The sequence below is a fragment of the Carcharhinus amblyrhynchos genome, chromosome 9 (genome assembly GCF_965287045.1).
Source record: "Carcharhinus amblyrhynchos chromosome 9, sCarAmb.v2.hapA, whole genome shotgun sequence".
Lineage (NCBI taxonomy): Eukaryota > Metazoa > Chordata > Chondrichthyes > Carcharhiniformes > Carcharhinidae > Carcharhinus > Carcharhinus amblyrhynchos.
The window spans coordinates 76807660-76822532 of NC_137332.1; the positions used below are offsets into that span (position 1 = coordinate 76807660).

Consider the following 14873-nt stretch of genomic DNA (forward strand, 5'->3'; position numbering starts at 1 on the left):
AGATGAGTTTGTGAGGTTCCCTGTAACAGCAGAGGCCTGACAGCTCTCTGTCTATTAGACCTCTGCCGCTGCATTAGCGTATGTGCGGAATCAGAGGTTTGCCCATGCGTAATAACTTCCTCTGCAGCCTCATCCATTGCCTGCGGCAGCTAGAAATGGTCTAGATCATTTCTTCAATGTCTAATTATCAAAGCTTGGGTGTGAAAACCCACCCAAAAAACAATGCAGGAACTCTCCCATTTTCATGACAGCTGGACACTTAGAATTATTCTCATAAAATTCCACTCTAAATGTTTCCTCTTATGGGGCAATCTTGAACAAAAGATCACAGGCATCAGTTGAAAGGCAGTAGATATAAAACTGAGATGAGGAGGAACTATTCTTGCAGAAGGTGGTGAATTCGTGGAACTTGCTTGTCTTGCAGCACGGTGGAATCTGATTTGTTGAATATTTCCAGAAGGAGATAGGTATATTTCTAATTAAAAAAGGGATAAAGGCACGTGGGAAACAGGTGGGGAGGTGGATTTGAGACCGCGGAGAGATCAGCCATGATTTGATTGAATGGTGGACCAGTCTGAATTTGCCTACTTATATGTTCCCATTTTGCTGTACCTGCATGTTCATTTTCAGTGACTCATAAAAAGTCCCTTTGAAATTCAACACTTTCCAGCCTCGCATGATTTTAAAAATACTCTATATTTCTGTTTCTCCTACCAAGATGAACATCCTCACACTTCATCACCTTGTATTCCATCTGCCTAGCTTTTACCCATTCAATCAAAATCCTCTCGAAGTGTTTTTGCATCCTCCTCACAATTCACACTTCCACTCACAATTGGGCCATCTGCAAACTTGAAAATATTACGTTACCCCGATTTCCAAATCATTGATGTAGTGCATAAGAAAGCAAATGGTATTGTTGGCCTTTGTTACAAGAGGATTTGAGAGGATTACAAGAGAAGTAATAACGTCTTACTGAAATTATATGAAATCTTGGGGAGATATCTGGAGTGCTGTGAGCAGTTTTGGTCTGCTTACCTAAGGAAATATATATTTGCCATAGACAGTGTGGAACAAGTATTCACTAAATTAGTTTTTAGAATGGAGTGATTCTCCGATGAGTAAAAATTAAATAGACTTGATGTTGGGACTCCAGTCACTCACCCCCCACTAATCGAAGCATGCCGACCTGAAAATTACCCATTTATTCCTGCTGTCTGTTTTCTGTCCACTAACCTGTTCTCAACCATACCAGCCCAATACCACGGGTTATAATTTTGTTTACTAACGTAAATATAGAAGAAGGCTGCTTTAGTGACTGGAAACCACTGTCCAGTGTCTCAGGGATCTGTGTTGGGACCCCTATCATTTGTCATTTGTATAAATGACATTGATGACAATGGATTAGTAAATTGGTGGATGACACACAGATTGGATGGGTGGTTAACAATGAGGTGGAGTGTCTTGGGCTACAAGAATATATAGGCGGAATGGTCAAATGGGCAGATAAGTGGCAGGCGGAATTTAATCCTGAGAAGTGCGAGGCGATAAACTTTGAAAGGAATAATTTGACAAGAAAATATCAATAAATGGCAGGACACTAGGAAGTTTTGTGGAACAAAGGGATCTTGGCATGTTTGTCCCAAATCTCTGAAAGCGGACAGGCATGTTAGTAAGGTGGTGAAAAAGATACATGGGACACTTGCCTTTATCAATTGAGGCATAGAATACAAAAGCAGGGAAGTCATGTTGGAGTTATATTTTGGTGAGGCTATATCTAGAGTACTGTGTGCAGTTCTGGTCACCACATTATCAGAAGGATGTGATTGCACTGGAAGGGGTGCAGAGGAGATTCATCAGAATGCTACGTGGAACATGTAAGTTATGAAGAGTTATGGGTTGAGTTGTTTTTGTTGGAGTAGAGAAGATTGAGAGGTGACCTCATCGAGGTATACAAGATTGTGAGGGACATGGGCAGAGTGGATAAGGAGTAGCTATTCCCCTTAGCTGAAGGGCCAGTCACGAAAGGACAAAGGTTCAAGGTGAGGGGCAGGAGGTTTAAGGGAGATGAGGAAAAACTCGTTTTTACCCAGAGGGTGGTGACAGTCTGGAATGTGCTGCCTGGGAGGGTGGTCGAGATGGGTTGCCTTACATCCTTTAAGAGATATCTGGATAAGCGCTTAGCGCATCATAACATTCAGGGCTGTGGGCCAAGTGCTGGCAAATTGGATTAGGTGGGAGTTCAAATGTTTCTAATGTGTTGGAAGGATTCAGTGGGCCAAATGTGTTGTTTGGTTCTATGATTCCATAACATCTTGTCGGAGGCTTGATTAAAAAAGGATCTGAAGATTTAAATGTACCACATTCACCAATTTCCCCCTCCTTTCTTCCCTATATTATTAATAAGTCTGGTGAAAAGTTAAGGCCCTTGAACAAAGCCCTAAGAGATTAACTTCACTTGCTTACACACACCAATAATCATTTGCATGAAATTTTATTCAATAAGTTCTAGAATTCCTATCAATAACATCCACAGTTCTTGCTTTCTTATTATTAGCATCCTTGGGGAAAATTCAGCTACACTACTCAGTTTTATCCTTAACCAGCCATGCTGGGGTCTGTGGTCAGCTGATAATTGTTCAAGTGTTCAAACACACTATCCTTCGTGAAAAATTCCTGTAGCATCCTGACAAATGGCATTACGTTGATAGACCTGTGCTTCAGTGCTTTCTGTCTCCAATCCTGCTTAAATAATAAAAATGTATTAACATATTTCTTATCTATTTGCCCAGTCCCTGAATCAAGAGAACATTGAAGGTTTATTTCTGTTGTGTGTGAAATGTCCTCAGTTATTGGAGGCGATTCTCTCAGCCCAGCGCAGTGGGCCGGGAGACTCAAGCGAAGGCCATGTAGAGAGCTTCCCACTGGGCATCATGGCCTCCGTGTGTTTCAGGCGCCATCAGGTCCGTGCCAGAAATCGGTGTGGAACTGCAAAAATGATGCTGATAGTCATTAGCATCCCATTAGCAAGCTTGGGATTGAAGTCTTCCCATGTGGCATCAGGCAGGGCCTACTGGGAATGGGACCTCTGTGAGGGCAGATCAATGGGGGTGAGGGGTTCCTCTGTCAGCAAGCAGGGCTGGACATTGGGAAAGCTGGTTGTGGGGGGGTGAGGAGATGGTGGAGTGGTGGCGGTGGGACATCGGGAAATCGTGACTGCCAAGCCTCGGGGGGGAGGGGGATGGAATGTGGAGATTGAGGCAGGCTGGGGGGGGTGTGGAGGGAGGGAGAGTGGGGTCGGGGCTGGGCCCAAACATGTCAGGGTGGCCAGCAATCGGGTGGTGAGGGGTTAGTGTAGTCAGCGATGTGGGGCAGGCCGGCAGTGCAGGGCTATTATGCATGCATCAATCTCCACTCTGACAGATCGGCACATACACAGTGGTCCACTCAGTGCTATGCTGCTGGTCTCTCCAGTGGGAACATAGCTTTTTAATGAGCTTCATGCTAGTGCACTCTGCAGTGCACAGAGTGTGGGAGATTCATTTGGAGAATCCCGCTGAAAAAAACCAGTGGGATTTACTCCAGTTTTTACACAAATTCGACACTTAGAAATTTTTGTGGAGAATCCTACCAATGCCATGGGGTAGAAACCATCAGGCCCTGGAGATTCATTTATCTTAAGTCCCATTACTTTCTCTACTATTTCTTTTTATTATCGAAATTGAATCCAGAAATTTCCTCACGTTTGTCAAAAAAATCTTTCAGTTATGTAGCTGATCAAAGCCTCTCAGCGTGGTTTTGCATTTTAGCTAAAAAGACAACATGGGAAAAACAAATACCAGTACTTTTATTAGCCTGTTTCTATTAAAGCTTGAATCTTTAAAAGAACGTTTAAGCCTGAAGCTAAATAGAGGTGATTACCGTCGGACTGACAACCTTGTATTGCAATAGGTGATGCAGGAAAATTGCTAACATTGTTTCTCCGCTGCAACTTGTATTTTATCCTCGCCATGTGTGATGAAAAAGGTGAGAAGTACTTGTTGAATAAATCTGCCATTATATTGTTGTCTATTGCATTATCAACCTCAGCTATCTTTAATGACTGTATATCTTCCTTCACCATTCTTCAGTATGTTTATGAAACTTTTACGATTAGTCTTTATATTGCCTGCGAGCTTTTTTGTATTCCTTTCACAGCTTCTTAGTGACCTTTTCTGTATTTTTGCCTATAAATTGGATTATCACTGCGCTTGGGATTTGTGTAAGCTGCTTTCTTTGGCTTTAGATCGTAGCTTGTCATAAGTTGACATCATGATTGTTTGGCAGTACACTTTTGCTCCTAAGGTTTTGTATTGTACTAAATCCATAATACCTCCCATTGCTTTTCTGTCGGTTTACCTGTTACCAGCTCAGCGGATAACAGCTGTTACAAGTTTCATGCTTTCAGTTTGCATTTAATTTCTACCAAGTTATAGAATCCCTTCAGTGCAGGAGGAGGCCATTTGACCCATCAAGCCTGCACCAGCAACAATCTCGCAACTCCAAATATTTAACTTGCTGGTCCCCCTGACACTAGGAAGCAATTTAGCATGGCCAATCAACTTAACCCACACGTCTTTGGACTGTGGGAGAAAAACAGAGCACCCAGAGAAAACCCACGCAGACATGGGGAGAACGTGCAGACTCCACAGCGACAGAGACCTGAGGCCGGAATTGAATCCAGGTCCTTGGCGCTGTGAGACTGCTGTGCTAACCACTGTGCCACTGGGCAAACATTCCAGCAACACCACAAGCCAATTCATCCCAGACTGAATTAGAGTTACCCTCCACTATTTTCCATCGCTCTCCAAGGATTGTACTTCCACTGAGTCCTTAATAAGATTTAATTTTGTTTGCGTCAATCAAGTGACATTTTCTTTTTATTTCTGTTTGTTGCAAATCCATTGACTAAATGTATTGGTCAGTTAATCGCTGCCAGATTTGTGAGCTTTGGTTTCCTTGCTGGTTCTACCAGCTTCAAGCTGATTACTGTTGTCTGACCAAGGGAATGTAAAAAATATGCCTTTTAAACCTTACATTAGATGGTCTGGGCTTTATCTTAAAAGGATGTGAGTGCACTTGAGTGGGTACAGAAGAGATTCAGCAGGATCTGAGCTGTAGCGTTTCAACTACAAAGAGAGGCTGGTAAAGCTGGGGTTGTTTTCCTTGGAATCAAAAAGGCTGCGGGGGATCTGATCAAGATGCACAAAGTTATCAGACACTTGTATAGGGTGGATAGGTAGAAACTTTCTCCCTTAGTAGAGGGGTCAATAACCAAGAGGCATTGATTTAAGGCAGGGTGTAGAGATTTAGAGGGGATTTGAAGAAAGCATTTTTCACCCAGACGGTAGTGGGAATCTGGAACTCACTGCCTGAAAGGGTGGTTGTGGCTGGAACCCTCAACATTTCAGAAGCATTTAGATGAGCACTTTAAATGGCATAGCACACGAGGCCAAGGACCAAGTGGTGGAAAATGGGATTAGAATAGATAGGTTCTTGAAGGTTGGCACTGACAAAGTGGGCTGAAGGCCCTCTTTCTGTGCTGTAAAACTCTATGGGGGCTGTTCTTCGACCTTGCCACACTGTTAGTAGATCACGCCTGTTCCAGAAAATAGATAGCGAGCCTAAAATTCTGTTTCACGCCCCGCGCTAAACAGTTTTCAATCCTCCTGGCCCCTTTCTAATGGCATGAACCTGCTCACACTCAGAAAGGGCATGAGTCCGATTAGCATATTTAAAGTAGTATTTAAATGCAGATAGCACATTCAAATATCTGTGCTTGGAAACCATCAGCCTTTGGACATGGGGCGAGAACAGCAAGGATCACTACTGGTTTCCACAAGCAGAGATGTTCACTTCAGAAGGGGTGGGGAGGCCATTAAAATCCCTAGGGGGTTGAGGGCATAGCTGGGAAATTGGGCAGCGCCCACCTGTCAGGGCCAGCATGGCACAGTGGCTGTGGCTACCAAGTGTCTCCATGGTGCCAGTTGGGCACCACCCTTGTGCCAGGAGCAGTGCCAAGAGAGTGGGGGCCTATGATGGAGGGGTCTATGATGGGGGGGGTGGGGGTCATGCAGAGTTGATCATGTCGGGGGTTCTGATCGGGGGGCGGGGGGGGCATATCAGGAGTCCTGATGGGGGAAATGGTGGAAGCGTGTCAGGGGTCCTGATGTGGGGGGCACGTGAGGTGTCCTTATGGGGTACCTGCTGGGGGTCGGGCAGGTGGATCCATCAGATGCTGCTGAACTGTGTTGGGGAGGGGGTGAGGAAACATGCCGCCACTGATGAAGGGATGAGCTCCTATATCTCTGGAGTTGTGGAGGAAGGGAGGGGGTCTCCCAGTGTGCTGTGAGATTGGGGCGAACTTGTGAAATGGTGCCTCAGAAGCCAGGTTCAACACTCCACCGCCGCCCCCCCACCCCCAACCACCACCACCAGTATTGGTGCTAAACAAAGTGAGAATGGTAGTGTGACGTGCGCCTGAACGACCGGCATGGATCACTCCCTTAATTCCCGCCGTTATAACACATTAGAATTGTGTGGGAGAGTTCCGCCCTGTGACTCTAAAACTTCTCTCAACAACATTTTCGCCCGAACTGTAGACAGTTTTTGAAAGCTGGATTGTTCTAGTCATAGATCCCTCCTAGGAGAAAATATATTTTCTTGCCATCCCGAACGCTGTGATTTAAAATAAGAATTCAGTCAATCTTACAGGCCTGAGCCTTTTTAATCAGGAGAAAAGCAGAAAGTTCATGCCCACCAGGCATAATGTTTGTCAAGTGTTTGAGAGAAGATAGGCAAACACAGTATGATTTGGATGCCACCAAGCTGGAGTTTTAACAACCACAAAATGTGGGAAGAAGGATATAAGGAGGGAACTGAGACGTGTTGCAGGTGTCACGCCCTGAGGGAATATGACCACAGAAGGAAATTGTCTGCATCCTCTTTTCGACAGAATGAGTGCATAGATGTCAGCCAATTTCTCCGGTTGTTTGCATCCCACTATTTCCGCCAACAAAAACGTGGCATTCAGTGCTCAGCCACATCCCCATTCACTGCAACGGGACCGGAGAATCCCAGCTGTGGGAGAGGTCAGAGAATCTGGCCTATCATATTTGTTCCTTTAAGAAACAAGAGAAGAATCTTCAAATAAGCAGCGATCATAAGAGTATTGGTAACATAGAATCATAGAATCCCTACAGTGCAGAAAGAGGCCATTCGGCCCATCAATATGCGTCGACAACAATCTCACGCAGGTCCTCGCACTGTAACTCCATGTTTAACCCACTAGCCCCCCTGACACGAAGGAGCAATTTTAAAGTGGCCAATCCAGCTAACCCACACGTTTTTGGAGTGAGGGAGGAAATCGGAGCACCCGGAGGAATCCCACGCAGACGTAGGGAAAACCTGCAAACTTCACACAGACAATTACCCAAGGCCAAAATGAAACTCAGAGCCCTGGCACTGTGAGGAAGCAGTGCTAACCATTGTGTTATGTGCCACCCATCTATAGAGATAGATGAAAAATGTTGCAATAAAGAGAGCTCGAACGACAAATGTCTTCAAATATCACTTGAATATAATCTAATTATTGTTGTGTAGATATTGATTTCAACGGAGGCTAGATAAATACTTCGCTGCCTGTTGAGGTTGCAACATCATGTTAGTTATAATTATGACATTCAAAGAGATTTGTGTATGACAAACAATTTTTAATATTTGTTTTCTTCCTAACTCAAACATATTGTTGTATAGAAATGGATTTGATTTTCTCAATTTCCTTTCTAGGCAGGGATGATTGCCTTGCTGTTGGCGATATTATTCCTCGTCATGGTTCTCTACACCAGGCGGCGATGGTGCAAGCGTCGTCGCGTCCCACAGCCTCAGAAAAGTGCCAGCGCAGAGGCAGCAAATGAAATCCACTACATCCCCTCAGTCCTGATGGCAGGTCAGACTCGAGAGAGCCTGCGGAACTCGCGTCTGCAAGGTCACAACTCCAGTGGCTCCATCAGCATCCGGGAGACTCCGATACTCGATGGGTACGAGTACGACATTGACGATCTTCGTCAGCAGCTTCAGAGAGAGTGCATGAACGGCGGGGAGGATTTTGGCAGTCAGGTGACACGCACCTTGGATTCCCTTCAAGGCTGTGATGAGAAAACCTGCTTGGATCTCACTCCAGGTCTGTACCAGTACACTGTTTTACTGAGAATGGAAGTTGATGGGTGAATGTTTATTGACTGTGAAACTTGGAGGTCTAAAATGCTTGTTGCATTTTACTACTTTGGCAGTAAACACGGTAGTAAGTTTAGACATAGATGTGAAAATGTAAAACTCAAAATTTGTCTCAGAGGATTGTCTGCGCCATGTTGTAAGTTTCATTTAAAATGATAGCTTTCTTTTCTGAGTGCATGGCTCCAAAAATTGATGACAACTATTTGAGTCTTTAACAGCATTGTGCCCACCAGTATTCTTCAGTGTTGATGACAACAGATTCTTTTTAGCCAGTTTTCCACAATTACAAAGTGTGATAGATTACACACATATCATCATCAAAGGGCCATCTAAGGACACGTGCAGAGACAGTTACTCCATCCCATCAGTATAGTATCTGTGGGCAATAAGGTATAAGGTACACAATAAGGTATTTCTCCATGTCTGTGCATGATTCCCTGGAAGCTGTCATGGCTCATTCATTTGCAGGAAGTCAAACTTGCCACAATCTTTTGAGCCTAGATGCCATGTTTATGGCAAACTATTAGAGCAGAAAGGATATCTGCTGAGGAGGTGGCTGCTTACTCTCTGAAAATGTAGCCACACCAAGATATAACAAGAGTATTGCTGAAAAAAGACACTTATGTCAAAAGCTTTTGTCTTACACTCATCAGGACAATTGCAAGAACGTCAGTGTCAAGGAAACTAACTTTATACTGTGTGAGAAGAGAGGTTTTTTTTTGCCCTTCATGGGACATGGGCATCACTGGTTAGCTAACATTTATTGCCCATCGCTAGTTGTCCTTGGAGGGCAGTTGAAAATCAATCGCATTGCTATGGCTCTGGAGTCACATTTAGGCCAGACCAGATAAGGTCCTTCCCTAACGGACATCAGTGAACCAAATGGGTTTTTCCGACAATCAACATGGTTTCATGTCATCAGTAGATTCTTAGTTCCACATATTTTGTTTAATTGAATTCAAATTCCGCCATCTGCCACGGCGGGATTTGAACCCGGGTTCCAAGCTGAGTTCTTGGATTCATAGTTTAGCGATAATACCACAAAGCCATTGCTTCCCCTGAGTGCTGATTGATTGGCACATGGACTCTGATTGATAGAGATGTTGCATGGAGAATGCACCAGTAAATGGTAATTGACAATTAACTGTCCACTCTTGTTTGAAATTTTTAAACTAGGCAGCTTGACGCTGGTTATGGAAGTGCCCTGAGGAATGAACCAGTGAATGGCTATTACTTACTTTGTTTAGCTGAAACAGGCACACTTTCTCTCTGTCTGCAAAGAACAGGGCCCTGTATATTAACATATATGCATAAAAGGTGAATGAGGTGTATGGAACTGTAAAACGTTCAAGCCATTTAAATCCCCTGCTCTTAAAATTTTGAAAACTAAAATCCGTCCTTTGTCTCTGAGTTGGAAAAAAAATCATGCTTGCAATTCCAATAGCTGTTTGTTGACATAATCCTAAGGGTCATCATTAAAGCATTATTACTGCTTGAATGACCACACAACCTATTGTTGTTACAGCAGGGATCTGCAAGTGCACAGTTGATTGACAACTCCATGAGGTTAAGGGATTAGCTGTCTTTGATGTAGTGCGAAAGGGTTACAAATGTTTGTTTGTATAAGGGATTAAATGCCTGAAGGAATCTAAACATATTAAATAGACTTCTTTATCAATTAGGATGTTTACTTTAATATATAGTAACATCTCTAATAGGTACTTTGAACTTCATTTTACTTCATGTCAGCATGGCTCCTGAGATTTGCCCATAGAACATAGAGCATAGAACATTACAGCGCAGAACAGGCCCTTCGGCCCATGATGTTGCACCGACCAGTTAAAAAACAATGACCCTCTAACCTAAACCAATCCCTTTCCATCCATAAACCTATCCACGGATCTCTTAAACGCCCCCAAACTAGGTGCATTTACAACTGCAGCAGGTTTGGAATGGAGATGTAAGAGAAAAAGACATTGGAAGCCATGGCTAGCATGATTTGGCACTATTTGCATAGGAATGATCAGGGTCATGGAGGGTGGGTAGAGGGACACAGGTTGTCTTGGAGAGTATGGGGGGCCATGTGGTGGTATAAGTTGGCATGGGCTATGAAGGGCCATAATAAGCTGGGTGAAACCATTATATGGCACTGGTGTAGCATAGGTGCGTGAGGGCATGTGTGGGGGTGTGAAGGGTGAGGGCTAAAGAGTCTAACTCCTTATAGTATAACTGGGGTGAAGTCCCACAGCACTGTGGTGAGCCTCTTAACCAGCCTGCCTTAGCACTCGGGTCCTATGGCTGTCTCTGCACTGTTTTTGGGGTAATAGGTCTGACTTCAACATACAACAGTCCCACTACTTTTGCTCCCACCCCAATATCTAGCCATTCAGGACTGTTTCTTCTGAGGTGTGAGCGCTGAGGTGGGATTACTACTGATGCTGCGCACCAGGCCTACATCTTTAACAGGGGCTGTTTTAGTGGATTTTTTTTTAACCAATCATGTTCATCTTTTTCATGGGTTGATCTTTTTTCAATTGCCTGAGAGAAATTTCTACCTTCAATCCTTCTATCATGATTGAGTCTCCCCATATGACAGATTTACTGACTTTTCTAACTTGTCTCTGACTGGGACTTCCAGCCCCATCATGACAGGACCTGCCGTGGAGGATTCAAGAGCCCAGTGAAGAGTTCATTGATTTTTTGTATCACTGGATGACCCCAGCAATTGGATCTCACTCGATTTTTCTGTTTTTGTGTTGGCCTTGGCTCAGTGTTAACCATCTTGACTTTGAGCTAGAGAGGATAGAACATTCCAGCACAGTACAGGCCCTTCAGCCCTCAATATTGCCCTGACCTGTGAAAAACAATCTAAAGCCCATCTAACCTACACTATTCCAATATCATCCATATGTTTATCCAATGACCATTTAAATGCCCTTAATGTTGGTGAGTCCACTACTGTTGCAGGCAGGGCATTCCACGTCCTTACTACTCTCTGAGTAAAGAACCTACCTCTGACATCCGTCCGATATCTATCACAAATAGAGAAATCAAAGTGAACATAATCCCCTGGGATCATGGGTTGAATCCCCATTGAACGTAGAACACTACAGCACAAACAGGCCCTTTGGCCCACAAGTTGCGCCGATCACGTCTATACCTACCAAGCCATGGAACTATCTGTAACTCCCAATGCCATTAGATCCCATATACTCATCCAGAAGTCTTTTAAAAGTCCCCAGTAAGTTCGCCTCTACCACCACTGACGGCAGCCGATTCCACTCACTCACCACCCTCTGAGTGAAAAACTTACTCCTAACATCTCCTCTGTACTTGCTTCCCAGCACCTTAAACCTGTGTCCTCTCGTAGCGACCATTTCAGCCCTGGGAAGTAGCCTCCAAGAATCCACCCTATCTACCCCTCTCAACATTTTATAAACCTCTATCAGGTTGCCTCTCAACCTTCATCTCTCCAGGGAGAAGGGATCTAGCTCCCTCAACCTATCTTCATAAGGCATGCCTCCCAATCCAGGCAACATCCTTGTAAATCTTCTCTGCACCCTCTCAATAGCTTCCACATCCTTCCTGTAGTGAGGCGACCAGAAGAAACATGAACACTTTTTCCTGACTTCCATTCAGTGCTAATCCTCTTCTTCGCTGATACTCACAGACCTGTGACAGAGCAGGCGCTGTCTTTCGGATTCGACATTTAACCTGAAATAAAAATGTGGTGTGGGATTCTCCGGTTGTTCGCACCAGTGGAATTCTCCCATCCTGATGCAGCGAGATTTGGCTGAGCACCAAATTCTCTGTCCTCGCTGGCAGCGATGGTGGGGAATGAATGGGTGGAGAATTCTGGCCAAAGAGCACTAGAAAAATTCAGCAGGACTAGCAGCATCTGTGGGGAGAGTTTACATTTTAATTCCAATATGATGATTCTTCAGAATTATGCAGATGGTTAAAATGGCCCTGTTCACCCTCAGACATCATAGCTTATTCCTTTCCACATAGTGAACTTTGAAGAAATGGTTGTGCGATGCCAGACATCCCAACATTGTCAATTACACTAGGTATACTCAAAGTTCTTCCTTATCCTTTTTATCAGTATTAACAACCTCAATATCGATTCAACAGCACGTGTTGGAAATATTCTTGAGTTATAATACTTTTATCCTCGAAAAGCTTGAGTAAGTATTAGTTTTGGAACCTCATTGATTGCATAAACTTGGTTTGAGCGATCCCAATAGTCCCAAGGAGTGGCTGCACTTGCTGCTACAGAATTTTAATTTCCAGCTTTTGTTTTTTGTCGTAACATTACTGCAACAATTGACATTGTCATATTGATCTGGTGTGACCAAAAGTATATCACCAATTTAACACTGATTTTCCTAAAACATTGTTCGTACCCTCTGCTGTTGGGCAATCTGTGGCAGGGAGTGGAGAGAGTGGAGGGTGGGGGAAGAGATGGGACTGGATGATCCTGCCAGCAGGAATGGCCAGAAAATTTCACCCTGTGTGAAGCAGAGTTTCCTAATATTTGATTCTTAAATTGGCCCGTCAAGCGTTTGGCCTTGTTTTTTGACCAACTCCTGCAGTTTTAGTTTGAAGTTATTTTCTGGTTCTAACTTTTTCAAACTGTTTACAGTTTTCTAGCTCTTTAAGATCACACTTCAATCCTTCTAATGCTGGGAAACCTGAGTTTCTCCAATCTTCTCAACTATCTCATTCCCCTGATACAATGGATAACTCTAATAGCTGTTCTTTGAATTACTTCTGTGCTTGAACTCTCACAGTGACCAAAACTGGAAACAGCACCTGACACCTGGTCTTGCAACAATAATGGATTTGGGCATGACTTCATCTGAGCACTTTGATCTATACATTTTGTTTGCTTTGTTGATTTCTGCTGTGTAAGTAGTTAGGCTTGTTGAGTACTCAGTAAGACAGTCCCATTCAATCAATACAACTCATGGGAGGATTTTCTTGCCCATTGTTCTTGCACATAATTTCCTGAATGCATTATCTTCTTATTGGCATTAAGTGCCATGGGTGCTAGTCACAGAATCACAGAATAATACAGTGCAGTCTAACCCTACAGGAGAAAGGATTCTAAGAGAGAAATAAATCAACCATGGCGAACCGAGGAGGTTAAGGAAAATACTGAGTTGAAAGAGAAAGCGTATGAGGAGACAAAAGATTGTGTTACCCCTGAAGACTGGGATGAATTAAAAATCCAGCAAAGGAAGACTAGAGAGAAAATAAATCATGCGGGCAAACGAACGAGGAACATAAAAACTGATATTAACAGTTTCTATATAGAAAGGAAGAGAGAGATCAAAGTGAACATAATCCCACAGAAAATGAATCTGGGGAGATAATTATGAGGAAATGACAGAGAAGTTAAAAAGAGATTTTGTTTCAGTCTTCACGGTGGAAGATAATTAGAACATCCCATTAATGCTAGAGAATAGAGGGGAGAAATTAAGAACCATCACAATCACTAAAGAAGTAGTATTAGTAAAACTGGTGGGGCTAAAGGCAGATAAGTGCTCTGGCCCTGATGGCTTACGTGCTAGGAGCCTAATAGAAGTATCTACAGAGACAGCGGACAGAATTTTATGAGCACATCACGCCCATTTTCACTTGACAGCACCCTTTGTCTATCAGACCCCTGCGACTGTTACTGCGCATGTACGTATTATCTAATCAGAGGCAGTTCAGAAAAGGTTCCCCAGCAGGGAGGGATTATCTGATGAGGGAAGATGTTTCATTATTCATTTATTGAACATGAGTTCCCTGGCTGGCCAGCATTTATTCCCCATACTTAGTTACCATTGAGATTAAACAAGTTGAGATACTACTCATTGGAAATTTGAAGAACGAGAGGTGATCTCATTACAATAGGATTCTTAAGGGGCTTGACAGGGTAAATGCTGAGAGGTTGTTTCCTCTCATGGGGGAGTCGAGGACCAGAGGGCCTAGTTTCAGACTAAGAGGAGGAAGAAGTTTTTCTCTGAGGTTTTGGGCCTTTGGGACTCCTTACCAGAAAGAGCAATGGGTGCATCGTCCTTGTGTATATTTAAGGCTGAGATAGATAGATTATTGATTAGCAAGCTAATCAAGGGTTATGGGGAAAGGGCAAGAAAGTGGATGTGAGGAATGTTAGATTAACCATGATTTATTGAATGCCGGAGCAAGCTTAAGGGGTCAGATGGCCTACTCTTATCCCTATTTCATAGAATCATAGAATCTACAGTGCAGAAGGATGCTATTTGGCCCATCGAGTCTGCATTGACCACAATCCCACACAGGCCCCATCCTCCTAATCTCTCTACCCTAGCTAATCCCCCTGAAACTAAGGGGATAATCCACCTAACCCGCACATCTTTCGACTATGAGAGGAAACCGGAGTACCCGGAGGAAACCCACACAGACATGGGGAGAATGTGCAAACTCCACATAGACAATAACCCAAGGCAGTAATGGAACCCAGATCCCTAGCACTGTGAGGCAGTTGTGCCAACAAATGTGCCACAGTGCTGCCCGTTTCCTATGGTCTTACCTTATCAGTTATTGACTATTTATGAATGATTATTGGG

At 43.7% G+C, this 14873-nt stretch overlaps 1 protein-coding gene across 1 annotated transcript in view; it reads left to right on the forward strand.

Annotated features, from left to right (window-relative positions):
* astn1 (astrotactin 1) overlaps positions 1–14873 on the forward strand; it is a 2322431-nt gene that overhangs the window by 748299 nt on the left and 1559259 nt on the right. Inside the window, exon 3 of the mRNA XM_080195939.1 lies at positions 7828–8221. Coding sequence (XP_080052065.1) covers positions 7828–8221 — 394 coding nt within the window. The remainder of the gene's footprint in view (positions 1–7827; positions 8222–14873) is intronic.